Raw genomic sequence first — 27,320 nt, forward strand, 5'->3', positions numbered from 1 at the left:
GAACCGAGGCGGGGCTGCGGACGGTGGGCGGGAGACAATCAACGGTTTTGAGGGGACAGCGCGAGGGGACTGGCTGGCGGCTAGGTTTTCCCGAACTGGGGCAATTCCCTGTCCCCTCCTTGGCAAATCGGGGGTGAAGGGGGAACTGGGGGTGTGGAGATCGTTCGAGGTTAGAGGATTTCAGACTAGATTTGAGGGCGGCGTTCGTTTTGGAGACGTCTGAGGGCGGTGAGGGTTCAGACGATTTCTTTGTGGGTGGCGGGGAGAAAGCCCTGTTTTGGTTCTTTCGCCAGGAGGGGTAGGAGGGAGTATGCAAGAGAGTTGATCCTAGGTAGAACTGGGTGAAGGAGCGCGCCGCTCCAGCCTGTCTCAGAGTAGAGCCAGTTGGGGGGCAAATAAGGCAGCTAGACAGAAACTAGGCCCCTGCTGGAGTTGGGTCCGTTTCACTTGGCACGTTCTGGGTGTAAGAATTAAAGAGCTCAGTTGACGATGGATAGATAGCCTGTACCGAGGTTTGTCTCCCTGAAGCTTCCACCACTCCTAGTTGGGAAGAGGTGCTGTTGCCGGTCTTCTGTCCTCACCTCCTCCGTTCTGCATCCTCCAACTCCCCTTCCCAAAACGTATGAAAAGGAATGCTTTTGCCCTCTCTCATGGCCTCTGGAATCCTTGGAAACCTTTCCTTTAACCATAAACTCTCCATACCCTTGAATCACCAAGGATCCTTGTCTTGCACTCTTTCATTCTCCCAAATCTTCCTTCTTGTGCTTTACCCCGGCTCTCCTAAAGCAGAACCAGGGGTTCCCAGCTCTTTGCTGTCTCCAGTTATCTCTTCCCTGTACTCATGGCGACATCAGCTCCCAGCCCCAGTTCACCTCTCCATTCTGAGGATCTCCTGAGTGATTCATCAGACCCCCCTGTACTGAACCAAGCGTCCTCTGAGGTGACCTCCCAGCTCTATGCGTCTTTGCGCCTCAGCAGGCAGGCAGAGGCCACCGCCCGAGCCCAGCTATATTTACCTTCCACCTCCCCACCTCCTCATGAGGTGTTAGGGGGCTTGGCCCAAGAGCTGAATCGAAGCTTGTCAGTCGGATTGGAGAACAACTTGAAGAAAAAGGTGAGGGATGTGTGTCTTGGGGACTTTTAGGGTACTAGACTCCAGAGTCTTGGGGTCGGGGGTGGTAAGAAAAAAAACTGTTGAGATTTGAACTCCTGTTAGTGGATTTCAAATTCAGTCATGCCTTTTTCCTGGCAGCAAATGTTTATGAGGGAGAGAGTGGCATGAGACATCAAATTTGGAAAATTAGGTATTTTTTGTTGTTATTGCCGTTAGAGACACCTGCACTGTGCAGTAGGTTAATGTGTCGTGACTGGGATGTAGGCACTGAGAGTAGGGTTAAGGTTTCTCAATCTCAAGAGGGAACTAGGTACTTAAGAACAGCAGCAACAGCAGCAGAATATGCTAAAATCCTTCCAGGTCAAAACTTATAATTGTATTATTTGAAATTTGCCATGTTTTTTTAATCATGAAAACATAGTTTAATCAGTTACACATACTACAGAGAAGATAGTTATTAGTGCTGGATAGAAAAGATGTCATCACCAATTTGCAGACTGGTGTTAAGTCTTCCAGAATTTGAAAACCGATGGGCTACGGTCTTTAGGCAGAATATTTGCTCTCTAGTTGGCAAAAATCCCCAGTATTCTTGCCTTATACGTGCCACATTTACTCATTTACACCATCTGCCTGCTTCTGTAGGTATTTGAATTTCTGATCAAGGTTACGATATCTGTTATTAGATCAATTCTGTTTTGGCTTTCCCAGATGCTGAGACAAAGATTCTTGGCCTAAGGGGGGACTGAGTGCTATCTAGAAGTCCCTGGGTAGTGCACATGGTTAAGTGCTCAGCTACTAACTGAAAGGTTGGTGGTTTGGAGCCAGCAGAGGTGCTTCCGAAGAAAGGCCTGGCAATCTGCTTCTGAAAGAAAGCCATTAAAACCTTATCGAGTGTAGTTCTATTCTGTGACACATGAGGTCACCATGTGTTGGAATCTAGTCGATGGCAACTGGTTTGTTTTTCTGGGTATTTTTGAGTGCCGTCTACCCTGGCAGTAGGTAGACTATAAATTACACAGGTTGCATCTGATTTCTGCATTGCTTTTTCCTAGGATGGTTCCAGGCATATCTTTGAGATGGAAAATGTCCGGGGTCAACTCCAGAGCATGCTCCAAACCTCACGTGATACGGCCTATCGTGAGTAAACCCCTTCCCTAGAGCTATGAAGGAAAACCTAGATTGAAGGACTGGGAAAAAGTAGAGAGAGGAAAACAGGGAGGAAAACCTAGACCTGTGAGAGAGATGAGATTTCAAGAGAAGAGGCTTCATGCTTTTGGTAGTGAGGTAGAAAGACCTCTTCTCTCCTTCAAGTGGTCCCTGTTCCTGTCCTTACCTGACCGTGGCTGTTGGGTGGTCCCTCTGGGTGCTTGCAGGGGACTCCTTTACTCCGCGTGCTGGCTCCGAGAGGCGGGAAGAGGACTCTTTTGACAGTGACAGCACAGCCACCTTACTCAAGTGAGTTCCCCTTGAGGTTCTCCTAGCTTGCTTGTTTTCTCAGAAATCCAGCTGTTCTATTCCCTAGTTCTCCCTTTACTGTTTGTATACCTCTTGGGAACCTAAGAATCTTGTCCCTTAGCTTTCAGTTTTCATTTGTTCTCTTCTGTCTTCTCGCCCCTTCAGGAACATGGGCATTTTCTTTCTAATACCTGCCTTTTTCTCAAATTCTACTCCTTCTTCCTCCAGAAGAATTATTTTGTGTCTGCTGAGATCTTTATTGCAGGGAGTGTGGTACCGAGGAGATAGTGCTATTGAGTGAATCAGTGAACTTATGTTCTCCTTATGGCTCTCTCACCAGCTGACTTTATGACCTTGGGCAAGTCTCTGGCCCTTTCTGGATTTTAGTTTCCTCATTTGTAAAAGGAAACCCTGGTGGCGTAGTGGTTATGCACTACACCTGCTAACCAAAAGGCCAGCAATTTGAATCCACCAGGCTCACCTTGGAAACTATGGGGCAGTTCTACTCTGTCCTGTAGGGTCACTATGAGTCGAAATCGACTCGATGGCAACAGGTTTAGTTTTTTTGTTTTTGTTCATTTGTAAAATATCACAGTTGGACTGTGGATCTCAAAAACTTTCCCAACCCTAACACTCTTTACCTGATTTGCTTAGCACCCGGCCTCTGCAAGAGTTATCTCCATCTAGCTCAGCCCAAGCGCTAGAGGAGTTGTTTCCCCGCTACACCAGCCTTCGGCCAGGGCCCCCACTCAATCCTCCGGATTTTCAGGGCCTGAGAGATGCGTTGGATTCAGAGAATACCCGCCGCAAGGTGAGATAGGGAACCAGAGTGCTGAAAAGGGCTGAGAGTTAAAGACCTGAGAGCTGGGACTTTGCTCAGCTATCTCTTCAGGGAGACCTTCTTTGACCACTCTTATCTAAAATGTCACACGAGGTCACTATGAGTCAAAAATTGACTCGATAGCACCTAACAATGAAACGTCTAAAATGACACCACCTCATCTCTAGGTATTCAGTCAAATCCCTCTGTTAATTTCCTTCATATAGTTTATCAAGTCTGGTATGTCTAGTTTGTTTCTCCCCTCTAAAATCTAAGCTCCATGAGGGTCACTACTTTGTCTGTCTTGTTCAGCACTGTCTCCTTAGGGTCTGGAAGATACCTAACTCATAGAAGCACTCCATAAGTGTTTGTGGAACGAACAGTGAACTTTGCTAGCTGGTGCAGAGGCTTTATAGCTATTGGTGTGAGCCCCAGCCTTAATGTCTGAAGGGGACAAGGCAGAGGAAATGGCAAAATCATTGGCTGTCATTCTGGAACCCACTCTTTTGCTATTTTAAACTTCATGGGCATGAATGAGAGGCTTTTCCCTTTTTCCTTACTATGTTCAATGACCAAGTCCAGTGAGCTGCTTAAGGTAGGAGTACCTTCCCACTCTTTGCAGCATAGGCTACTGCACCCCTGCCAAAGGGTTTATGGGAATTTTTCTCAGGAGATTCAGGAAAGGGAAGAGCCTGGAAGCTGAGCACTTGTTTCCTGAGAAGGTAGATGAAAGTGTTGGATATCTTAGGCTATCTGCTCCAGAATCCCTGATTTTCCCTGTCCAACTGTATTCTGTTTCTGGGGGCTGGAGACGCCCTATCTCCAGCCATTTCCCTGTAGAGGAGCTGGAGAGTCTAGGGCTTTGGTCAGACTAAGGATGAACAAGACCCAGACTCCTCACCCTTCTTCCCAGCATTGTGAGCGCCATATTCAGAACCTGCAGACCCGTGTGCTAGAGCTACAGCAGCAGTTAGCCGTGGCTATAGCTGCTGACCGCAAGAAAGACATCATGATTGAACAACTGGACAAGGTACCAGGGTAGCAAGATGTGGGTGAGCCTTTTCATGGAGGACATAAGGAACAGTAAATTAGAGGGTGGCCTACCCACATTTCATTGTATGTGCTAGGAGCTGGGATAAGGGGTGTGTCTACCAACTGTTGGAAAAAGATGATTGTTGACCTTGCCCCTTTGGGTGGAAGGAGGGATGAGTTATTTTGAAATTCCATCTTACTTGTCCTTCCTGAGACCCTGGCCCGCGTGGTGGAGGGCTGGAACCGGCATGAAGCTGAGCGGACAGAAGTGCTTCGGGGACTTCAGGAGGAACGCCAGGCAGCTGAACTCACCAGAAGCAAGCAGCAGGAGGTGAGCAACCTGGGTCACATGGCATTAGAACCTAGGTCACAGGTCACTAGATGGAAAGGGGCAGAAATAGCTCTAGAGTTAGAGTTCCCAACAGATTGACCTTGATCTCACTGTAGCTGTCCTGCCAACTCTTTTACTCCCCTGTTTCCCTTCACTGTTTTCTGCTGTCATACTTTCAGAGTTGACACATTGCAAGTTTTCCCCATACCGTGTAGTCTTCTCATTGGCCTCCAAGTCATTTAGTTAACTTGTTAATGCTTTTTAACATATTATATGCAGGGATTTCCTGCAGTTCCTCTGTCCTATGTTCCTCTCTCCCTGAAAGACAGTAACCCGCCTGGAACAAAGCCTTTCTGAAGCCATGGAGGCCCTGACTCGTGAGCAGGAAGGTGCCAGACTGCAGCAACGGGAAAGAGAGACACTGGTGAGAATGCTGGAGTAGGTTGATTCCATTGGAGACTGTTAGTTGCTTTCACAGACCTGTGGGCTCTTGGTAGCTGGGGGAAGTTTATAGTGTGGGTTGCAGCAGGGCAGTGTTTCCAAAGTACACTCCTCAGAAGACTAGTCCTGTTAGACACTCTACAATAAATGGGCTCTGGGACCAAGAAGTTGAGAGACTCTGCAAATTGTACCCTCAGAGCATTAGAATCACCTGAGGAATTGTTTTAAAGTCCAGATTCCTGGGACCCATCCCTAGAGTCTTTGATTCAGTAGACATATGGTGAGACTGAGACCCTAAATATTTTTGGTTTTCCAAGTTGTTTGGTTCAGCCAGGTTTGGGAACTCTGGTCTAGGGCAGAGCCTAAAACGGTGTGGGAAAAGGCTTAAGTTTCTTGGAGCTGAAATGATAAGGTGATTACCCATATGAGTTAGTAGCCAGGTTTGGAATTTGTTGCATGCGTGACATACGCTTGCTACGTACATGCTGGTACTGATAGTCTTAATGGGCTACATTCAACAGTGATGATGATGTAGATTTGCTAATTGATTACATGATTGTCAGCTGGCTCTGTTAGTCCTCATAGAATCTCTTTTGATGATGATTGTGATAGCTATTGTATACTACTGTGTGTATTCAGTACTTACTATGTGCCAGACACTGTGCCAGATGCTTTACATACATTTTTTTAACTTTAATCCTCATATTATCATCTCCATTAAGATAATTTTTACTTTATTTAACACTTTTTACTTTAATCCTAGTATTATTATCTCCCCCAATGAAGATGTGTGCCTAAGAGCATACAATAAATGACAGAACTGGCATTCAGACTGAGATTTGAACCCAGGTCTGTCTGACTCAGGAACAGGAGCTCTTATCTGCTGTATTATACTTACAGTCCTGTGGGCTTGTTAGTTATTGTATCTTAAGGGGCGTGATTCTTAGCAGGCACGTTGTTTGGGAGGGGGCAGATTGCTGGACTCTTGAGAGCGTGCTGAGGATCTTGGTTTTCTCCTGGGGCTGTAGGAAGAGGAAAGGCAAGCCCTGACTTTGAGCTTGGAGCTAGAACAGCAGCGGTGCCGGTCCCTGCAGGAAGAACGGGATGAGGCTCGGGCGGGTCAGCTCACTGACCATCGACAGTTGGAGATGCTTCAGGCTGCCCTAGAAGTAGAGCGACAGACGCGAGCCCAGCAAGAGCTTCAGCTTAAGGAACGCTACCAGGCGCTGCAAGAGGAGGGCCAGGCCCAGCTGGAAAGGGAGAAGGTAAAAGCAGCAGTTGGAAGCATTGGGGAGTGGGAACAGATGAAGGACAAAATAATTGAATGGGATGGGATGTTGGAAGCTGTGGGGACAAGGATGGAGAGAGAACTATATGTGAGAAACAAGATTGAGAGTGTAGGGCCAGCAGAAAGGACTAGGGCGTCCCATACACGGAAGGCCACAGAGTGGGATTAAACAGAGATGGGGAGTTTGGACAAATGTGAGTAGCAAGAGAGAAATGGGGAGATGAATTGAGGAACAGAGGTAACCAGGAGACAGGAAATGAGGTATGTACTTGAGTTTGATTTCTCTTTCTCAGGGAAACACCCAGAGGGAAGCCCAGGTAGCCCGGGAAGCCCAGCAGCAGTTGGCCTTGGTGCAGTCTGAGATGCGGCGCTTGGAGGGAGAGCTGGACACAGCTCGGAGAGAGCGAGATGCCCTGCAGCTGGAAATGAGCTTGGTGCAGGTCAGGAGCAGGGCTCGTACGAGTTTTTCTGGTTGAGAGAGGTAGTTCCGGGGCGGAGCAACCTCTCAGTCAAGGCAAACACTACCATTTCAGATTTAAAAAAGTTGTGGGTTTATTCCATCAGCAGTTTCTGTGTAGTGTGGATAGTGTTCTGTCTTAAACTCAGAGACAGTTCTCACCGACTGACAGTTTCCCATGATGTGTTAGACTGACCTAATGTTACTTTTAGGGGAAAATGGACTAAATCTATTCAAGGTATCTTACGTTATTTTTGAAGAAATGACACCACACTCAGACACCTCGCACATGGTGAGTATGAGCAGGTGAAAATTTTTGTCAGAGATTTGATTCCAATCTTGATAGCCTGCTTTGTAATTCTCATTACTTGAATAACTTGTATTCTGACTCCTGGTGACCCTATAGGACAGACTAGAACTGCCCCATTGAGTTTCCAAGGAGCGGCTGGTGGTTTTGAACTGCCAGCCTTTTGGTTAGAAGCCTGAGCTCTTGATCACTGTACCGCCAGGGCTCCGGAATTATTTGAATAACTTGTGTTTATTCCTCTGAGGGAGCCCTGGTGGCACAGTGGTTAAGCGCTCAGCTGCTAACCAAAAGGCTGGCTACTTGAACCCACCAGCCACTCTAATGGAGAAAGATGTGACAGCCTGCTTCTGTAAAGATTTACAGCCTTGGAAACCTTGTGGAGCAATTCTCCTCTGTTCTATAGGGTCACTGTGAATCAACTCGATGCTGACAGGTTTGGTTTGGTAATGCCTTGAGTAGATGGGGACCCAGGAGGCTAATTTTTGTTTTATTTCCTAATGAAATCACCATAATGGCACATGGTCTGGCACAGAACAATACTCAAAATTATTTGTCAGATATAATTATACTTTGAAAATCATTTTCCATCTTGCTAGCCCTTTGATTTTTTTTAATTGAAGTAAAATTCACATAAAATAAAATTCATCATTTTACCTGTATTTAATCCTCTGTTTTCTTCCAAAAGTCTTAAAGTTTTGTTTTTTGCATTTAAGTCCTCAATTTATGTAGAATTAAATTTTGTGATGATGAGAAGTAGACATCAAATTTATTTACTTTTTATTGTAAAATTCACACAACATAAAATTCACCATTTTAAATTTCACAGTTCAGTGGCATTTGGTACATTGACAGTGTTGCATCACCATCACCACTAACTATATAGTTCCAGGACACTTTCATCACTTCAAAAGGAAACACTGTACCTACCAGCCAATGGCAACCACTTACCTACTGTCTTAGTCATCAAGTGCTGCTATAACAGAAATACTACAAGTGGATGGCTTTAACAAAGAGAAATTTATTTCCTCACAGTCTAGTAAGCTAGAAGTCCAAATTCAGGGCGTGAGGTCCAGGAGAAGGCTTTCTCTCTCTGTTCGCTCTGGAGGAAGGTCTTTGTCATTAATCTTCCCCCAGACTAGGAGCTTCTCTGCACAGGAACCCCGAGTCCAAAGGATGCGCTCTGCTCCTGGTGCTGCTTTCTTGGAGGTATGAGGTCCCCAGCTCTCTGCTTGCTTCATTTTCCTTTTATCTCTTGTAAGATAAAAGGTGGTACAGGCCACACCCCAGGGAAACTCCCTTTACGTTGGATCAGGGATGTGATCTGAGCAACGGTATTACATCCCACCCTAATCCTCTTTATCCACAGGCAGAGATTATGATTTATAACACATAGGAAAATCACAAAATGGAGGATAACCACACAATACTGGGAATCATGGCCTGACCAAGTTGACACATATTTTGGGGGGACACAAATCAATCCATGACACCTGCTTTCTGTCTATGAATTTGCCTGTTCTGGATATTTCCTATAAATGGAACCATACAGTATTTGTCCTTTTGCAGCTGACTTATTTTGTTCAGCATAATGTCTTCAAGGTTAATCCATGTTGTGGCATGCATCAGGACTTCATTTCTCTTTATGGCTCAGTTGATATTCCATTGCATGTATATACCGTATTTTGTTTATCCATTCATCTGTTGGCTATTGTGGAAAGTGCTGCAATGCACACTGGTGTACAGGTCTCTGCGTTCCTGCTTTCACTTCTTCTGGGTTTATGCCTGGGATTGAGATTACTGGGTCATATGGTAGTTCTATGTTCAACTTTTTGAGGAACTGCCAATCTGTTTTTCACAGCAGCTATACCATTTTACATTCTCACCAGCAATTGCCTGTTTTTTATTGCATTATTTGTTTTCTTATATTGAGTTTTGAGAATTCTTCATATATCCAGATATAAGTCTAATATCAAATATATGATTTGCAAATATTTTCTCCCAGTCTTTGGCTTGTGTTTTCATTTTCTTAATGGTGTCTTTTAAGGAGAGTTTTTAATTTTAATGAAGCCCCACTTATCAATTTTCCTTTTGATGTTATATTCTGAGAACTCATTGCCACAGTTATGGATACTTCTAGACGCAACCAAACACCTCACAGGATTCATCTAGTGGGTTTGATGGCTTAGGACCATAGTCTTGTGGGGGCAGCTCAGTCACTGGCAAAATATAATCCATAAAGACAATATTCTACATCCTAGTTTGGTGAGTAGCACCTGGGGTCTTAAAAGCTTGTGAATGCCCATCTAAGATACAACTATTGGTCTCTACTTGTCCTGAGCTAAAGATAAAAAGGATACCAAAGACTCAAAGAAGAAACTAGTCTATGGATACACAAACAACAACATTACCTACTTTGAGACCAGAAGGACTAGATGGTGCGCAGTTACCACTACTGACCATTTGGACCAGGTTCTCAATAGATGCTCCCAGAAAGAATGGGAGAAAAATATAGAACAAAACTCAAATTCCTAAAAAAAAGCCAGACTTACTGGACCAGTAGAGACTAGATGAACTTCTAAGACTCTTGCCCTGAGATACTCTTTAAACTTGGAACTCAAACCACTTCCAGAGGTCACCTTTCAGTCGAGTCACAGATTGGCCCATAAAATAAATAATATCACCTGTGGGTACTGCACTTCTCAAAATAATCATCTAGGTAAAACCAAATGGTTAATGCTTACCCAAGACCAAAGATGAGAAGGCTAAGGAGGACAGGGAAGCTAAATTAATGGAAACAGAACAGCCAAAGTAGAAATGACGAGAATGCTGATACTTTGTGAAGGATGTAACCAATGTCACTGAACAGTTTGTATAGAAATTGTTAAATGAGAACCTAGTTTCCTGTGTAAACTTTCACCAAAAACACAATAACATATTTAAAGTAAATAACAATTAATTGCCAAGCCCAAGGTCACCTAGATTTTCTTATTTTGCATTTTACATTCAGGTCTATAATCCATTTTGAGTTAGTTTTGTTAAAGCCTAAGGCCTGTGTCTAGATTCCTTTTTTTTTTTTTTTTTTAAAAACATGTGGCTCTACAGTTGTTCCAGGATCATTTGTTGAAAAGAATATCCTTTCTCTATGGAATTGCCTTTGCTCTTTTTGTCACAGATCAGTTGACTACATTTATGTGACTCTATTTATGGGCTGTCTATTCTGTTCCATTAATCTGTCTATTCTTTTGCCAACACTACCCTGTTTTGATTACTGTAGCTTTATAGTAAGTCTTGAAGTTGAATAGTGACTTTCCGATCATTTTACTTTTTTTTCCTTGCTTTAATTGCACTGGCTCAGGTCTCCAATACAGTTTTTAATAGTGGCAATAGGCATCCTGGCTTTGTTTCCAGCTTTAGTGGAAATCATTCAGTATTTCATCATTAATCATTAAGCATGATGTTAGCTGTAGGATTTTTGTAGCTGTCCTTTATCAGGTTCCCAGCTTGTATGTTCAACTTTTTTTTAGTTTTCCCATGAACAAGTCCTGAATTTTATTAAATAATTTTTCTGCATATCTTGAAATGATCATATGGTATTACTTCTTTATTCTGTTAAGGTGTGAATTATATTGATTGATTTACAAATGTTAAACCAACCTTGCATTCCTGGAATAAACTGTAGTTGGTTATAATGTATTAAATTTTGTTATATATATTGCTGGATTCTATTTGCTAATATTTTGTTTTGATATTCATAAAGAATTTTGGCCTGAAATTTCTTTATTTAAAATGTCCTTGTCAGGTTTGGATAAGGATTATGTTAGGCTCATATGAGTCGGGAAGTAGTCCCTCTTTTTCTGTTCTCTGGAAGGATTTGTGTAAAATTGGTGTTAACTCTAGTTATTCCTTAAGCTTTTAGAAGTATTTACCAGTGAAGTCATCTGGGCTTTGCATTTTCTTTGTAGAAAGGTTTTAAATTACAGTTTCTATTTTTAAAAACAAATCTAGCACAATTCAGATTTTATATTTCTTCCTCTGTCAATTTGGTAAATTGTGTTTTTCAAGGAATTTATCTGTTTCATCTAAGTTATCAAATTTATTGGCATAAAAAGTTAAATAAATACGTAAATAAATCTATTGGCATAAAATTGTTCATAATATCCCTTTGTAATATTTTTAGGACCTAGAGTAATATTCCCTTTTTCAATCCTGATGTTGTTAATTTGCCCTTTCTCTTTTTTTAACGCCCCCCCCCCAAAATTAATGAAAAACCTGATCTTAAAATCCTTATCTTTTAACTAATATTTAGTTCATTTACATATGATATAATTACTGGTCTATTTTGATCTTAATTCTACCATCTTACTTTGCCCTTTCTGTCCCATTCTTTCTGTGTTTCTTTTCTCTCCCTTCTTGTCTTATTTTGACCTTTTTTTTTTTTTTTTAAATCATTTTCCCCCTCTTCTACTAGTTTGGAAATCCTGGTGGCATAGTGGTTAAGTGCTATGGCTGCTAACCAAGAGGTCGGCAGTTCAAATCTGCCAGGCACTCCTTGGAAACTCTATGGAGCAGTTCTACTCTGTCCTCTAGGGTTGCTATGAGTCAGAATCAACTCGATGGCAGTGGGTTCTGCTAGTTTGGATGCCATACACACTGCTTCTCTGGGTGGTTGCCTTAGAAATTACAACATGTATTGTTAATTCAGTGAAGCCTAATGATAATCAATACCATTAGCCTCCTTTGAGAATAATTATAAATATCATGGAACCCTTTAACTCTATTTTCCCCCTTCCAAGTTAACCATATTTTTATGCAAACAACTTGCACCTTCTACATTTGCTTGCCAACTGCTTCCTCCCACCGTGAGGTATTTTTGTAAGCACATTTGATAATTTTTTTACAACAACATGTACAGTGGTTGGCAAAAAAACATAGCACATGTTATTTGCATAAAAATATGGTATATGCTATTATGTCATGTGTTTTAATTATATTTTAAAAACAAAAACCTCCATAAACCCAAAAAGAAACCCATTACCATCAAGTCAATTGTTTTAGAAAGTCAATATTTATTTAGATTTTATCTGCTTATTTTACCACAAATAAGGGACGTCCTTATTTTACATTCAATTTTGAAAGGATTTCCTGGGTGTAAAATTCTAGGTTGGCAGTGATTTAAACATATTAAAGATATCATTGTTGCTGTTGAGAAGTCAGCTGTCAGTAGGTCACTTTTGTTTTTAAAGTTTTCTCTTCATAGTTTTCATTAGCTTTACTTGGATGCACTTGGTGTGGATTTTTGGAAGAATTATTTTTGGGGGGAATTTTTTGGGCTTCTTGAATTAGAGGAATGGTGTCTTTTATCAGTCTCAAAAATGCTGTCATATCTCAGCATATTGCCTCTGCTCCATTGTCTCTGTCATCTCTTTCTGGAATCTGATTAAATATGTTAGACCTTCTCCCTGTATGTATGTCACTTATCCTCCATTTTATATTTTCCATCCTTCTGTGTTTTCATGCCCCCTCTGAATAATTTCTTCTTACCTTTCTTCTACTTCACTAATTCTCTGTTCAACTGTGTCTAATCTACTATTAAATCCATCCACTGAGTTTTTTATTTTATGTATTTTTTTATTTCTAGATGTACTATTGTGTCTTTATTTTCAAATCATAGTTTTTCATAGTTTTTTGTTCTCTGATATTTTCAAACTTATCTTTTATTACATTAAAAACAATAAACATAGTTTTATTATCTGTGAATGATAATTCTAATATCTAAACTATTTAAGAGTCTTTTTTTGTTTCTTGTTTTGCTGGCTTTCATGGAGTCTAGCTTCCTTAGGTACTAATTACTTTTGATTGTGTGCTAGACCTTTTTTTTGAAAAATTATTGGAATAATTTGAGGCCTACCATGAAAATACTTGGCTCCAGAAAATATTTGCATTTGCCTCTGCCAGGCCTTGATGGATACTACCGGTCCAGGAGCATTTTAAAGCAAAATTTCAAAGGTTGAGATTCCTAGATGATTCAAATGAACTTTAATTTTGTGTGGGCCATTTTACTTCTGGTTCACCTTCACTCTGAGGATGAAACTTATTGGAGGTTCTAATTTATTGTGTGGAGGGTCTCCTGTTAACTTTCCACTTTATGTGAGCCTTAGACTTTGATTTCTGTTTCTTTGCCCTGAAAGGCAGTCAAAACAAAGCTTTTAATTTTGTAGGGTAGGCAGATGCCTTCAGGGCAAAAGTGGCTAGCTACCGGGCTTGCTAACCTGCTGAACTGTCTAGGTTCTCATTTTCCTTTTCCTTTGGCCTAATGATACCTTACAGTTTTGTTATCTCTTTGATGCTTTTTAGGAAGATTTATTTTAAAAAAAAATTTCAATTTATTTCATTGTTTTCAGCAGGAAAGTTAATCATTTAATTTGCCATTGCTAGAAATATGAAAATTTACTTCCTCTCTTCTTATACTATGGAATAGTTTGAAAGATTGAATTAATATGTTTCTTGACTATTTTATGGAATTCATATGGATATTCTTTGTGGGAAGATATTTAACTAACAGGTATATGTCACTTAACGTCTGTTCAGGCAAAGTCCGACCGTATATACCTCTGTGGTCTCATAAGGTTATAATAGAGTTCGGGAATCCCTACTAGCTGACATGCTTAGCTAAGTATGGAGATCTGATCTGTCTCTCACTAGCTATCCAGGGCTGCTTCTGCCCTAGCTCCGGGGTGGCAGGGGGAGGGTTTCCAGCACCCATCTGTGTTCCCTATCCCACTGTGCTTGGCTCCGGCAGGGACCAGGCAGATGCTGCTGGAGCCACCGGGGTGTTGGGAGGCGGGAGAGTGGCGTTAAGCAGTTGGTGAACCTCATCCCAGTGCGCCTGTAGCATGGCTTGGAGTCGTTCTATCAGCTCCACCCGCTGTTCCTCCAGCTGTTGGTTCCCACTCTGCAGGTCCCGCACTCGTGCTTGCTCTCAGGCCAGTCTGAAGAAAAGAGGGGAGAAGTGACTTGGGGCTTTAAGGAAGCAGGGACTTAGGGAATAAGAAGAGCCAGAGTAGAAGGTCAGACATCTGAAATTTTGAAAGGAGCTAGGACAAACTGAGCAGAGGACAGTCTGCCAAGGGCACAGCTCTTCACCACTCCCTGCTTTGGCTCTACCCACGGAAAGGGGCTGAGGCCTAAAAGGGAGACTCCAGGGACCAGGACCTGAGCTCATAGTCCTGAGCCACCTGCTGCTGCCGTTCCTCTCGTTCTGCCGTTTCTACCTTGTACTGAGTTAAATGAGTGGACAGGATATGGTATTGTTATATTGTTTAAATTCTCTGAAAAATTTTGAAACTTATTTTGTGGTTTAGTATATGGTCAAATATGTATTTTATAGTTCCTGGGTGCAGTTTTGCTATGTGTCTATTGTTTTGGTAATTGTGCTGTTTACTCATCTTATATCTTTATTCATTTTTTCCTGTTAAAATTTCACTGAGTATGGATTTGTCTATTTATCCTTTTAGTCTGTTGATTTTTGTTTTATACATTTTGGGACTATGTTAAATGTTATATTAGGTGCATATAAATTTTTAAATTGCTGTATCTTTCATGGTAAATTTCATGTTTCATCCTTATGAGGTGTCTATCGCTAGTAATGCTTTTTGGCTTAGAGTCTATTTTTGCCTGATAGTAATAGAGTTATGCCAACCTTTTTTTATATAGTTTTCCTGGTAAATATTTTACCAACTTTGTTACTTTTAGCCTTTATATACTTGCCTTTTAATTGGAGCATTACATTCATTTACATTTATTTATTCATATCTGAATTAATATCTTATTTTGTGCTAAATGTTTAATTTCCTCTTCTTCTTGTCATCTTTTATGTTTAAGTGTAAAAAAACCAAATGAGCTTAATTTAGATATGTTCCATTTGAGGTGTATCCAAATAGAGTAGGTTAGTAGGTTACTGGGTATATGGGCTTAAAGCTTGAATGAAAGATGTTGACTAAAGAGAAAGAGGAAGTAGTGTGGTATAAATGGTAGCAAAAAACATGGCCTAAATGCCCAAAGTTTATGATACACATGTAAAAGCATCAGTGACTAAGCGTGTTAGCATATGGCAGAAGAAAGGGCTAAGGACAGAAGTCAAGGAAACATTCCACCTTCATGGGTAGCTGGAAGAGCAATCAGCCGAGACTGAGAAGCAGTTAGAGTAGAAGGAGAACCAGGAGATGGTGGTGTCATGGAAAGCCAAGAGAAAAATGTTTTTAGAAGGAAGGATGATGTAGGGTGTCAAATGCTACAGTGAAATCACATAAAATAAAGACTGAGAAATAACCACTATTAGATTTAGAAATTAAGGTTTTGCAGTAAAGTACTATAAGTAGAAATCAGATTTCAGTGAGTTGAAGAAGGAATATGAGGTAAGAAAATGGCAACAGTAATTATAGACTGATTGCGCTTAAGGAAGAAGTCGTTGTTATTGTGTGCTGTTGAGTCGATTCCATCTCCTAGTGACTCCGTATGACTGAGTGGAGCTGCCCCATACGGTTTCCTGGGCTGTAATCTTTATAGTAGTAGATCACCAGGTCTTTTCTCCCGAGGAGCAGCTGGTGGGTTCAGACCACTGACCTTTAAGTTAACAGCTGAGTGTTTAACCATTGTTCCACAGGGCTCCTTTAAGGAGAAAGGGACGCTGACATTTATGGAGTGCCTACTCGATTTCAGGTGCTGTACTAGAGACTGTCTATGATGTTATCTCAGATACATGTAACAGATTTGGTTGTTACATCTAACATTTCTTTGAGTTAAAACATTTTTTTCTTTCGTTAAAATCATTTCCACTTTTGTGTACATATAAGATGTGAGTACTTTGTGGTTTAATAAGGAAAGGAAACCTCTTTCACTCCTTGTGGCAAAATTCTTGTTCTTTATCCCTTTTGACTTGACGGCACTGGGTTTTATCCCTTAGACATATGAGAGGGAACAATGGTACACGGATTTTGTCTACATTGTACCCTCCATCATCTAAGCCCAAACAAAAGGCTGTAATGTTATACCACCTTCCTTCACTCCCAGGCTCGGTATGAAAGCCAGCGGATCCAGATGGAGTCAGAGCTGGCCGTGCAGCTGGAGCAGCGGGTGACAGAGCGGCTGGCACAGGCTCAGGAGAGCAGCCTCCGGCAAGCAGCCTCCCTGAGGGAACATCACAGGTACTTGGGACTCATTGGCTGCGGCTCCTCCCCAGCTTCAGCGGGTAATGTAAGGCCTGCCCATGTCCCCTTGCATCCCTTTGCCATTGTCAAGTACTCGAACTCCCATTTTACTCTCTCTCGCATAAGCCATCACTTAAGTCTCTCTGTGGGAGGGCTGCCTTCAGGCGGGCAGGAATATAAATTTTCCTTGTTGGGGACAATGCTGAGGTGTGTCCTACACTATCTCTAGAGCTCCCCTGTGGGATTGAGCCCTTTCCCTTTCTGCTCTTTTCCTCATTCCTACTCCCCTACCAGTTTTTTTCTGAAAATGCTTCTTAAAAAATTGCTTTCCATAAATCATCATCTTGGTCTCTGTTTCTCATCCCAAGACACCAGCTTTGTCCTTACCTCTTCCCTGAACCCACGTGTGCCATGGCCTGACTGGCTGACTGACTGTCTGGCTTGCTCTCACATGTGTACATTGTCTTTTTCTTGCTTGATTACTTCTGTCTCCAGACTCAGTACTCTTTTCTTCCCTCCTAGGAAGCAGCTGCAGGAGCTAAGTGAACAGCACCAGCAGGAACTGTCCACTCAGTTGACTCAGTACAAGGTGGAGATGGCAGAACGGGAGGAACGGCAGCAGCAGGTGGCTCAGGACTATGAGCTCAGGTCCTGGTCCCTGGAGTCTCCCTTTTAGGCCTCAGCCCCTTTCCGTGGGTAGAGCCAAAGCAGAGAGTGGTGAAGAGCTGTGCCCTTGGCAGACTGTCCTCTGCTCAGTTGTTCCCAGCTCCTTTCATAATTTCAGATGTCTGACCTTCTACTCTGGCTCCTCTTATTTCCCAAGTCCTTGCTTCCATAAAGCCCCAAGTCACTTCTCCCCTCTTTTCTTCAGACTGGCCCGAGAGCAAGCACGAGTGCGGGACCTGCAGAGTGGGAACCAACAGCTGGAGGAACAGCGGGTGGAGCTGATAGAACGACTCCAAGCCATGCTACAGGCGCACTGGGATGAGGCCAACCAACTGCTTAACGCCACTCACCCACCTCCAAACGCCCCGGTAGGCCTTGCCCCTTGAGCTAAGTGTCCCAGAGTTGTTGTATTGCAGATTCTTTCCTTGGTAGTGCGACTCCCTCTTAAGGAGGGCACTGTTATTGGCGTCTTGCGTGTCTTCGTAGCCTTCTATGGATTGTTGGGTAACCTTTCATTTAACCAAGTACTTATTGTGGACAATTTAAGTTGTTGCCTATGTTTTGCTTGTATAAACAGTGCTGCCGTAAATATTATTAATATATGTCTTTGTGCAAGTATATGTATAAAACTTCTGGAAATGGAATTGTAAGGTAAAAGATATGCATTAATTTTTTTATTGTGGTAAATATAACAAAACTGTCATTTTAAGTGCACATTTCCGTGGTATTAATTATATTCACAGTGTTGTGCAGCCATCACCACTATTTATTTCCAAAATTTTCATTACCCCAAACAGGAGCTCAGAGCCCATTAAGCAATAACTCCCTGTTCCCTCCTCCCTCAGACCCTGGTAACCACTAATCTACTTTCTGTCTATGTAATTGTCTATTCTAGATATTTCATATTAGTAGGCTCATACAATATTTGTCCTTTTATTTGTCTGGCTTATTTCATTTCGTACATTTTCAGTTTTCATCCATGTTATAAACGTGTATCAGAGCTTAATTTCTCTTTATGGCTGAATTGTATTGTACCTATATACCACATTTTGGTTATCCATTCATCTGTTGATGGATGCCTGGGTTGTCTCCACCTTTAGGCTATTGTGAATAATGCTGCAATGAACATTGGGTGTACAAGTATCTTTTTGAGTCTCTGCTTTCGGTTCTGTTGTGTATATACCTAGGAGTGGAATTGCTGGGTCATAGAGTAATTCTAATTTTTTGAGAAACAGCCAAATTGTTTTCTACAGCAGCTGCACCATTTTACATTTCCATCAACAGTACATGAGGGTTCCAGTTTCTCCACATACTTGCCAACACTTGTTATTTTCTGTTTGTTTTTTTTTAATAATAGTCAATCTAATGGGTGTGAAGTGATATATCGTGTGTGTCTTTTTTTTTTTTGTAAAAAATATACACAACAAAACATTGACCATTTCAACTTTTTTTTTATGTTCATTGTGGTTTTGATTTATATTTTCCTAACTACTAATACATTTCAAGTAAGGTTGTTATTAAGGGACCCTGGTGACTCAGTGGTTAAGTGCTCTGCTGCTAACTGAAAGGTTGGTGATTCTAACATACCAGCTGCTCCGTGGGAAAAAGATGTGGGGCAGTCTGCTTCCATAAAGATTACAGCCTTGGAAACCCTATGGGGCAGTTCTACTCTGTCCTATAGGGTCACTGTGAGTTGGAGTTGACTCGACGGCAACAGGTTTGGTTTTTTTGGAACAACTAATGTTGAACATCTTTTTAAGTACTTATTAGTCATTTTTATTTTCTTTGGAGAAATGTCTATTCAAGTTCTATGCCTGATTTTGAATTGGGTTGTTTGCCTTTTTGTTGTTGAGTTGTAGGATTTCTTTATATATTCTGGATGTTAGACCCATATCAGATACATGATTTATAAATATTTTCTCCCATTCTGAAGGTTGTCTTTTCACTTTATTGATAATGTCATTTGATGTATAAAAGTTTTTAATTTTGATGAGGTCCAATTTTTCTATTTTTTCTTTTGTTAGGCTGTGAGTGTCACATCTAAGAACCCATTGCCAAGTACTGAAGATTTACCCCTGTATTTTCTTCTAAGAATTTCATGGTTTTAGTGTTTATATTTAGATCATTGGTCCATTTTGAGATAATTTTCATATATGGTATGAGGTAAGGGCCCTACTTCATTCTTCCACACGTGGAAATCCAGTTGTCCTAGCACCATTGATTGAGGAGACTATTCTTTCCCCATTGAGTAGACTTGGCAACCTTGTCATCAATCACTTGACCATGGATGTGTGGATTTACTTCTGGACTCTCAGTTCTATTCCATTAGTTTATATGTCTGTCCTTATACAAGCACCTCACTGTTTTAATTACTGTAGCTTCTTAGTACATTTTGAAATCGGAAAGTGTGAGTCCACCAATTTTGTTCTTTTTCAAGATTGTTCTGGCTATTTGCAGCCAAAACAATGTGAATTTGAGATCAGGTTCTCCATTTCTGCAAAAAAGACTATTAGAATTTTGATAGAGATTGTGTTGAATCTGTAGTTTGCTTAGGGAGTAGTATTGACATTTAAACAATATTAAATCTTCCAGTTCATGAACATGGGATGTCTTTCCATTTATTCAGCAGTCTTTTAATTTCTTTCAGCATTATCTTAGAACTTTCAGGGTACAAGTCTTTCAGCTCCTTGGTTAAATTTATTCCTAAGTGATTTATGCTTTTAGATGCTATCGTAAATGGAATTGTTTTCTTAATTTCCTTTTCAGATTGTTCATTACTGGTGTATAGAAACACAACTGATTTTTATGTGTTAATATTGTACCCTGCAACTTTGTTGAATTCATTTATTAGCTCTAATGTTTGTTTGTGTGTGCATATATATTTTAGGATTTTCTCTCTATACAGTCATGTCATCTGTGAACAGAAACAAGCTTACTTCCTTCTTTTCAGTTTGGAAGCCTTTTGTTTTCTTGCCTAAATTGCTCTGGCTAGAGCTTCCAGTGCAAAAGTTGAATAGCAGTGATGAAAGCAGGCATCCTGGTCTTGTTCCTGATCTTAGGGGCAAAGCTTTCAGTCTTTAACCATTTAGTATGATGTTAACTATGCGTTTTTCATATATGCCCTTTATCGTGTTGAAGAATTTCCCTTCTATTTCTAGTTTGTTGAGTGTTTTTATCAGGAGAGGGTGTTGGATTTTGTCAAATGTCTTTTCTCCATCAATTAAGATGATAGTGTGATTTTTTCCTTTATTCTATTAATGTGGTTATTACATTGATTGATTTTGTTATGTTGAACTACCCTTGCATTCTTGGGATAAATTCTGCTCAGGTATAATTTTTTTAATATGCTGTTGGATTTGGCTTGCTAGTATTTTGTCGAGGATTTTTGCATCTATATTTAGTCTAGTTTTCTTTTCTCATGGTATCTTTATCTGGCTTTGGTGTCAGGGCCTACTGACTTTGATCCTTCTTTCTGCCTCTTCCTTCTGCACAGGTCCCTACCACTGGTCCCTCCAGCCCTGGGCCTCAGGAACCAGAGAAGGGGGAGAGGAGGATCTGGACTATGCCTCCTGTGGCTGTGGCCCTGAAGCCTGTATTGCAGCAGAGCCGGGAAACAAGGGATGAGCTACCTAGGGTGCCTCCTATTCTCTGCAGCCCCTCCCCAGATCTTAGCCTCCTGCTGGGTCCCAGTTTCCAAAGTCAGCATTCCTTCCAGCCCCTGGAACCAAAGCCAGATCTTACTCCATCCACAGGTAACTGGGAACAGAAGTCATTGGAGTTCTCCTTACATCCACTAATTGGTTCCTTTCTGTCTGGGACTTGATCATTTGATTTCCCAGATGTCTTAGTGATCATAGATTGCAAGGAGCAGATACCCACTAAAGTTAGTTCAAATAAAGGGAAGAAGATCTCATGGAAATGTGACGCAGCTGGACTTAATGAGAACTAGAGTTGGTAACAGAGGGACTCTCTCTTTGGGCCTGCATGGTCTTTTGACTGCTTCTACCTGCATATTGCACCTTTCTCTTGGTAGACAAGCATTCTCTGCTCACTCAAGTTTTTCGCTCCCTTGCTCCACATGGCTTTGACCATCCATGCCACTGACTCCATCCAAGACGCTGAAACCTTATTGAGACATTGGTGTCTGTGTTTCTTAGATCCAATTTGAAGAAAGGCAGTCAGATGGGTTGGTAACCATCCACTGGATTGGCTGACTTTGGGTGTGGTATCCTCCCCTGGTTTAGTCAGCTCTGGCATGGGTGGGCGAGGGGTGTTCTCTGTGGCACAAATGTGACTATCTAGGTTGGATCAAGAATGAGAGGTAAATTATATCACAATTTAAAATTCTTAATTATGTAGTAATAATTAAAAGAAAGAGTGAACGTGTGTTCTAATGAAGGGGCCAAAACATATCTATTAATCCTAAAATATTCTGAATATTGGTTTCTTCTTTAAGGAGTTTATGGTGTATTTATTATTTAGAGTCTGCTTACTACAGCTTTCTCCTTCTGTCTGTACTTCTGTCTTAGAATTTAGCTGTGACACCTCCAAGTGTCCTTCAACTCTTCCTCCCCCAGCTCTTTTAAAATTTCTTTTTCTTCTCCTATCTGTGACATCCCTTTTATATTTAATGGGCCCATTTTTTCTGGGCATCTGTTGAGTTAGTTGGCAGAGAAACCTCCTTCTCCACAACACACATGTGCATGTGTACGTGCATACGCGTGCGCGCATGCACACACACACACACACCTACACCCCTATCTCACCTTATAGCTGGGGCCCTTTCCTCTGCAGCTGGGGCCTTCGATCATGATCACAGGGCAGAACGGCCATTCCCTGAAGAAGAGCCTGGAACCGATGGGGATGGCTTCCTAAAGCAAGGACTGCCACCCCCTTCTCAGCTGGATGGCCTCAAGCATTTTTTGCACCAGGTAAGGGAGGGTCCACCCAGATCATCTTTTTTTTTCCCCCTTCCTCATTTCTTTCTACTCTGGGAATCTAGGACTCTGCCTTCACTCTCTTTTCTAGTACTAATACTTTGTTCCACCTTCTTACTGTCCCAGTCTTTCTTATTCTAGAATTCCCTTCTAGAACATAGGCAACCAACCCTAGCTCTTACTTCACCAGCCTCTACTTCCCTTAGATTCCTAGGTCTCTTTCTTTACCAGTCCTCTAGGGAACCTTACTATCTTATCTCCCCAGCTGCTGGAGACAGTACCTCAGAACAGTGAGAACCCCTCTGTTGACTTGTTGCCCCCTAAGTCTGGTAAGTTCCAACTCTGAAGAAGGTTGGGGTTGGGGCCTGGAAAAGATGAGAACTGGTTATCTAGATGAATTTTCAGTAGGCAGTAGGGCTTCCTTGGCCCTTTTCCCCCAGTGCCTTATTCTTGAATCTGTTTCCTTTTGCTAGGTTCTCTGTCTGTCCCATCTTGGGAGGAAGCCCCTCAGATGCCACGCCTTCCACCCCCTGTCCATAAAACTAAAGTTCCCTTGGCCATGGCGTCTAGTCTTTTCCGGGTTTCTGAGCTTCCTTCAACCCATTCACAAGGCAGTGGTCCCAGCGGTGGCTCTCCAGAGAGAGGTAAGCAGCTCGTGGTTTACTGGGTGTGGCACGAGTATCTGGAACCTCGGGCTCTTCCAGACTCCTAGGGAGACGGGATGAGGGCTGGGGAGAGCAGCTGTAGGGTAATGCCCATTATTTATATGCCTCTCAGGTGGAGATGGGCTGCCGTCCCCAAGGCAGCTGATGGAGATATCTCAACTGTTGCGACTATACCAAGCTCGGGGGTGGGGGACACTGCCTGCTGAGGGTCTGCTGCACTACCTGAAGAGGCTGGAACACAGCGGGTACATGCCCGGGAGGGAGGAGGAAGGGTTAGGAGAATGGAATCTGGATTATGGGGAGGGAAATGGATCGGGCAGGGAAGAGTGGAGTGTGGTGTACTATTCACTGGGTCGATCCTTTTCTCTGTTTATAGATAGGAAAATGAGTGAGACACATATCAACAAGTTTCCTTCTCTTCTACATCTCTCATTGCTTGCCACCTTTTGTCTCTTCCTTTTTACTGCTTTTTTTTTTTTTAATTGAGGTACAATTCACATAACATAAAATTCAGCATTTTAAAGCGAACAGTTCAGTGGCATTTAGTACACTCACAATGTTGTATAACTGCCACCTCCATCTAGTTCCCACACATTTTCATCACCCCAGAATAAAACCTCATTAAGAGTTATTCCCCACTCCCCTCTCCCCCAGCCAATGGTAGCCACTTTCCTGCTTTCTGTTTCTGTGGATATTTCCTATAAATGGAATCATACAATATTTCTTTTATGTCTGACTTCTTTCACTTAGCATAGTGTTTTCAAGGTTCATCTATGTTATAGCATGTATCTAAACTTCATTTCCTTTTTTTAAAAATTTTATTTATTTGTTGTAGGTGTTGAAAGTATACACAGCAAAACATACACCAATTAAACAGTTTCTACAGGTACAATTCAATGACACTGATTACATTCTTCGAGGTGTGCGACCATTCTCACCCTCCTTTTCTGAGTTGTTCCTCCTCCGTTAATGCAAACTCTCTGCCTGCTAAGGTTCCTACCTAATCTTTTGAGTTGCTGTTGTCAGTTTGATCCCACATAGATAGACCTTGAAAGAGCACAATGCACCAGGAAGATATTCTTTATTACTTAAGCTAAACTATTGTTTGGTTTTAAGAAGACTTCAGGGGATATTTTTGGTTTGAGGTTTAAAGATGATCTCAAGACAATAATTTTAGGTGTTCATCCAGCCTCCCTGGCTCCAGAAAGTCTGGAGTCTCTGAGAATTTGAAATTCTGTTCTGCATTTTCTACCTTTTGATCAGGATGATTCTATAGAATCTGATTAAAATGCAGAACTGCATTCCTTTTTATGGCTAAATAATATTCCATTATATGGATATACAACATTTTGTTTATCTGTTGATGGATGTTTGGGTTGTTTCCACCTTTTGGCTATTGTGAATATTGCTCCTGTCTTTCTACTGCTTTTTTCTTTCCTACTTTTAAGACAAAAAAAAAATCTCTTCTCCATGTCTTCCTACTTCGGTTTTTTCCTCTCTTTATCCTATAACTCAGAACTCAGGATCCTAGGATTGTAACTATCTAGTACAACTCATTATTTGCTTCTACTTAAGTCTCCCATTTCATCCTCAGGTCTTATTCTTAAGAGACAGAATTGGGGAATAGTTCTTCTATCCAGAGCTGGGTAGAGTGGGGGAAATAGCTCCGCCAATCCCCATACCCTTGATTTGTGTGGCAGGGCTGATGGCCAAGTGGATAATGTTCCCCGAAGGAACACAGACTCCCGCTTGGGCGAGATCCCCCGGAAAGAGGTGAGGGAACGGTGGGCAGGGACTAGGGAAATAAAAGGGCTCTTACTGACCATTCCTTCAGCTGTGTGCATTCGCTGCCTGGCTTTGTTTCTCCGTTGCTTGACCTCCAGTTCCTGTTCCCATTTTTTGCAGCATGTTCTTTCCCTTTTGTCAATTCTGGGTCTCTCCATGCCCTGTGCCTTTCCTCAGTGGAGTTGGGGATTGCGATGACACTGACTTTTTCTTCTTTTTTTCCCTCAACTCTCAGATTCCCTCCCAGGCTGTCCCTCGCCGCCTTCCTACAGTCCCTAAGACTGAAAAACCTCCAGGACGGAAGAAAAGTGGGCACCCTGCCCCTACTAGCGTGAGGAGTCGGGGAGGAATCTGGAGATAGCCCCTTGCCCTTTCTTCTCTTCTCTGTTCTATTATTATTTTAATAAATGCTTGTTGGTCTGTATTAGAGTCTCTGACGCATGGGAATTTGGAAAATGGAAATTTTGTAGGAAACTGCTTTGTAAAGAAATTTCTGTATGAGTATGTTTTTGTATGTTTTATTCTGTGGGAATAGACTTGAATGCTTTGAAAGAAGGCACTCTGTGTTGTTGACTAGGCTGTAGGTGGTTTGGTAGGCTCAGGCTTCATGTGTAAAGAGTAAAGCCTATAGCGTGATTAACTCTGGCTGGTGTGGAATTATGAGTGTATTTATTTTCTTTTTTATATACTTCTATATTTTTCGAGTGTTCTAAAATGAGCATGTATTATTTTAATAATCAGAAAGAAGAAACTTAATAAAAGGATATGTTATTGTATAAAATTTTGAGTAAAATCTTGATTGTTGGGGAGAGAGTTTTCTCTTTGGAGAGCAGATAATTCTTTCAGTCACACTCAGCAGACTCTGATTTACAGATTCTGCCACAGCCAGCAGACATGTTATGGCTGTAATCTTCACTCTCTTCTGGCTTTAAACATGTGACAAAAACTAGGGTGCTGGTGAGAAATAAGAGCCATGTTTACAAAACTTCCACCCTAGTGCTCACCAAAATGAACAAATATTAGAGGAGAAAAGGACATCCTCATGAAACTGAGAAAGGCCCCAACCTCATAGTACACACACTGAGAAGCAAAGGGTAGAATTTAAGAGAAACTGAAAGACGGCGCCTTGGGACCCACACACAGTCCTCCAGCTTGTGAGGTGGTGATGGTAAAGACAGTTCGGAAGGGCTTGTCCTAGATGGGTGTTTAAGGGACAGAGCGCATTGGATTCTGTGAGGAGGGGGAGGCCCTTCTATTTGATCCTAATTATTTGATGAGATCCAGAATAGACCTGGATAGGATATAGACTTACCCACAATGTTGTATATTAATAAACTTTTAGCACTTATTCACTCCCACCTAAAAGTACCTTTTTAGCCCCCAGGGGAAGGGAAAAGGAAAAAAAGATAGACTTATGATCAGCAATTGTGAGGGTTTTCCTGGCCCAACTATGTCCAGGAAAACTTGGTCATCAGTTTTGCTTAGGATTGTGCTGTCTGGCAAGTATAAGCAAAGAAGCAAAAGGCAAACTGCTGCAGGAATAGCTCTGGGCTTGGTGGACTCTTCGAGCCCTGTTTACCCACCTATGGAAATTTTAGCTTTTCTGTTTTTACTTCAAGTGCATAAAATTGATTTGACCAAACCCTTCCAGTTTATGACACAGTATTATCATTGAGAGGAGATAGTTTTATACCTTTTTAAAAAATTGGTAAAATGAACACCCACTCTTATCTCATTATCCTCTGGATTCCAGTCTGCCTCCATTTTTCTTGATGTGAAGGACAGTTTGGAGAATATTTCCCCAAACCACTCTCCAGAACAAAATCAGAAAAGAGCACAAAGCTGACTATCCATTTTGTGAATTAATTATAGTAAGACAATTTTTATTTATTTATTTATTTTACCCACATTAAAAAGAGTCTGTTCCTTCACTGAAGACTACCAAGAAGGCCGGGGAAGAGGAGAGAACACATAGCCAAGCAGTCCTTCACTTTTTTCCTCCTGTATTAGTTATCTAAAAAAAAAACCCAGTGCCGTTGAGTCGATTCCAACTCATAGCAACTCTACAGGACAGAGTAGAACTGCCCCGTAGAGTTTCCAAGAAGTGCCTGGCGGATTTGAACTGCCGACCCTTTGGTTAGCAGCCGTAGCACTTAACCACTATGCCACCAAGGTTTCCTAGTTATTTAGTGCTGCTATAACAGAAATACCACAAGTGGATGGCTTTAATAAAGAGAAATCTATTCTCTCACAGTTAGGAGGGTAGAAAGTCTAAATTCAGGGTGCCAGCTCCAGGAGAAGGCTTTCTCCTTCTGACAGCTCTGAGGGAAGGTTCTTCTCACCAATCTTCACTTGGTCTAGTTGCTTCTCAGCACAGGTACCCTGGGTCCAAATGACACGCTCTGTTCCCAGCTCTGCTTTCTTGGTGGTAGGAGGTCCCCCTCTCTCTTTGCTCACTTCTCCTTTTATATCTTAAAAGTGATTGGCTTAAGACACAACCTAACCTTTCAGATTGAGTCCTGCCTCATTAACATAAAAAACTGCCATTAATCCCACCTCATTAACATCACAGAGGTAGAATTTACAACACAAAGGAAGATAACATCAGATGACAAAATGGTGGACAATCACCCAATACTGGAAAACATGGCCCTGCCAAGTTGACAGATATTTTTGGCAGACACGAGTCGATCCATAATATTCCACCCTTTGGCCCCCCAAAATTCGTGTCCAACTCACAGCAACCATACACACAACAGAACGAAACACTGCCCGGTCCTGAGCCATCCTTACAGTCGTTGATATGCTTGAGCTCA

General features: G+C 41.8%; 1 protein-coding gene across 5 annotated transcripts; it reads left to right on the forward strand.

Moving 5' to 3' along the window:
- The first annotated feature begins 40 nt into the window (after nucleotides 1-40).
- CNTROB (centrobin, centriole duplication and spindle assembly protein) lies at nucleotides 41-26,174 on the forward strand. Of its 5 annotated transcripts, none has more exons than XM_010596591.3 (19): nucleotides 41-1,114; nucleotides 2,167-2,251; nucleotides 2,488-2,569; nucleotides 3,224-3,380; nucleotides 4,303-4,419; nucleotides 4,636-4,752; nucleotides 5,078-5,176; nucleotides 6,222-6,458; nucleotides 6,775-6,921; nucleotides 16,315-16,448; nucleotides 16,974-17,099; nucleotides 17,323-17,485; nucleotides 20,611-20,869; nucleotides 21,912-22,048; nucleotides 22,320-22,383; nucleotides 22,528-22,698; nucleotides 22,832-22,964; nucleotides 24,420-24,492; nucleotides 24,740-26,166. In XM_010596591.3, the coding sequence occupies exons 1-19, from the start codon at nucleotides 842-844 to the stop codon at nucleotides 24,863-24,865; spliced, it is 2,700 nt and encodes an 899-aa protein (XP_010594893.1). In that variant the 5' UTR covers nucleotides 41-841; the 3' UTR covers nucleotides 24,866-26,166. The 5 variants fall into 5 exon arrangements, with proteins under 5 accessions (XP_010594893.1, XP_023412192.1, XP_010594894.1 ...); XM_023556425.2 differs by having other exon boundaries at nucleotides 1,002-1,114; nucleotides 2,167-2,255; nucleotides 24,740-26,174; XM_023556424.2 differs by lacking the exon at nucleotides 24,420-24,492 and having other exon boundaries at nucleotides 24,740-26,171.
- The last annotated feature ends 1,146 nt before the right edge of the window (nucleotides 26,175-27,320 follow it).

This window comes from Loxodonta africana, chromosome 18, assembly GCF_030014295.1.
Source record: "Loxodonta africana isolate mLoxAfr1 chromosome 18, mLoxAfr1.hap2, whole genome shotgun sequence".
NCBI classification, from domain to species: domain Eukaryota; kingdom Metazoa; phylum Chordata; class Mammalia; order Proboscidea; family Elephantidae; genus Loxodonta; species Loxodonta africana.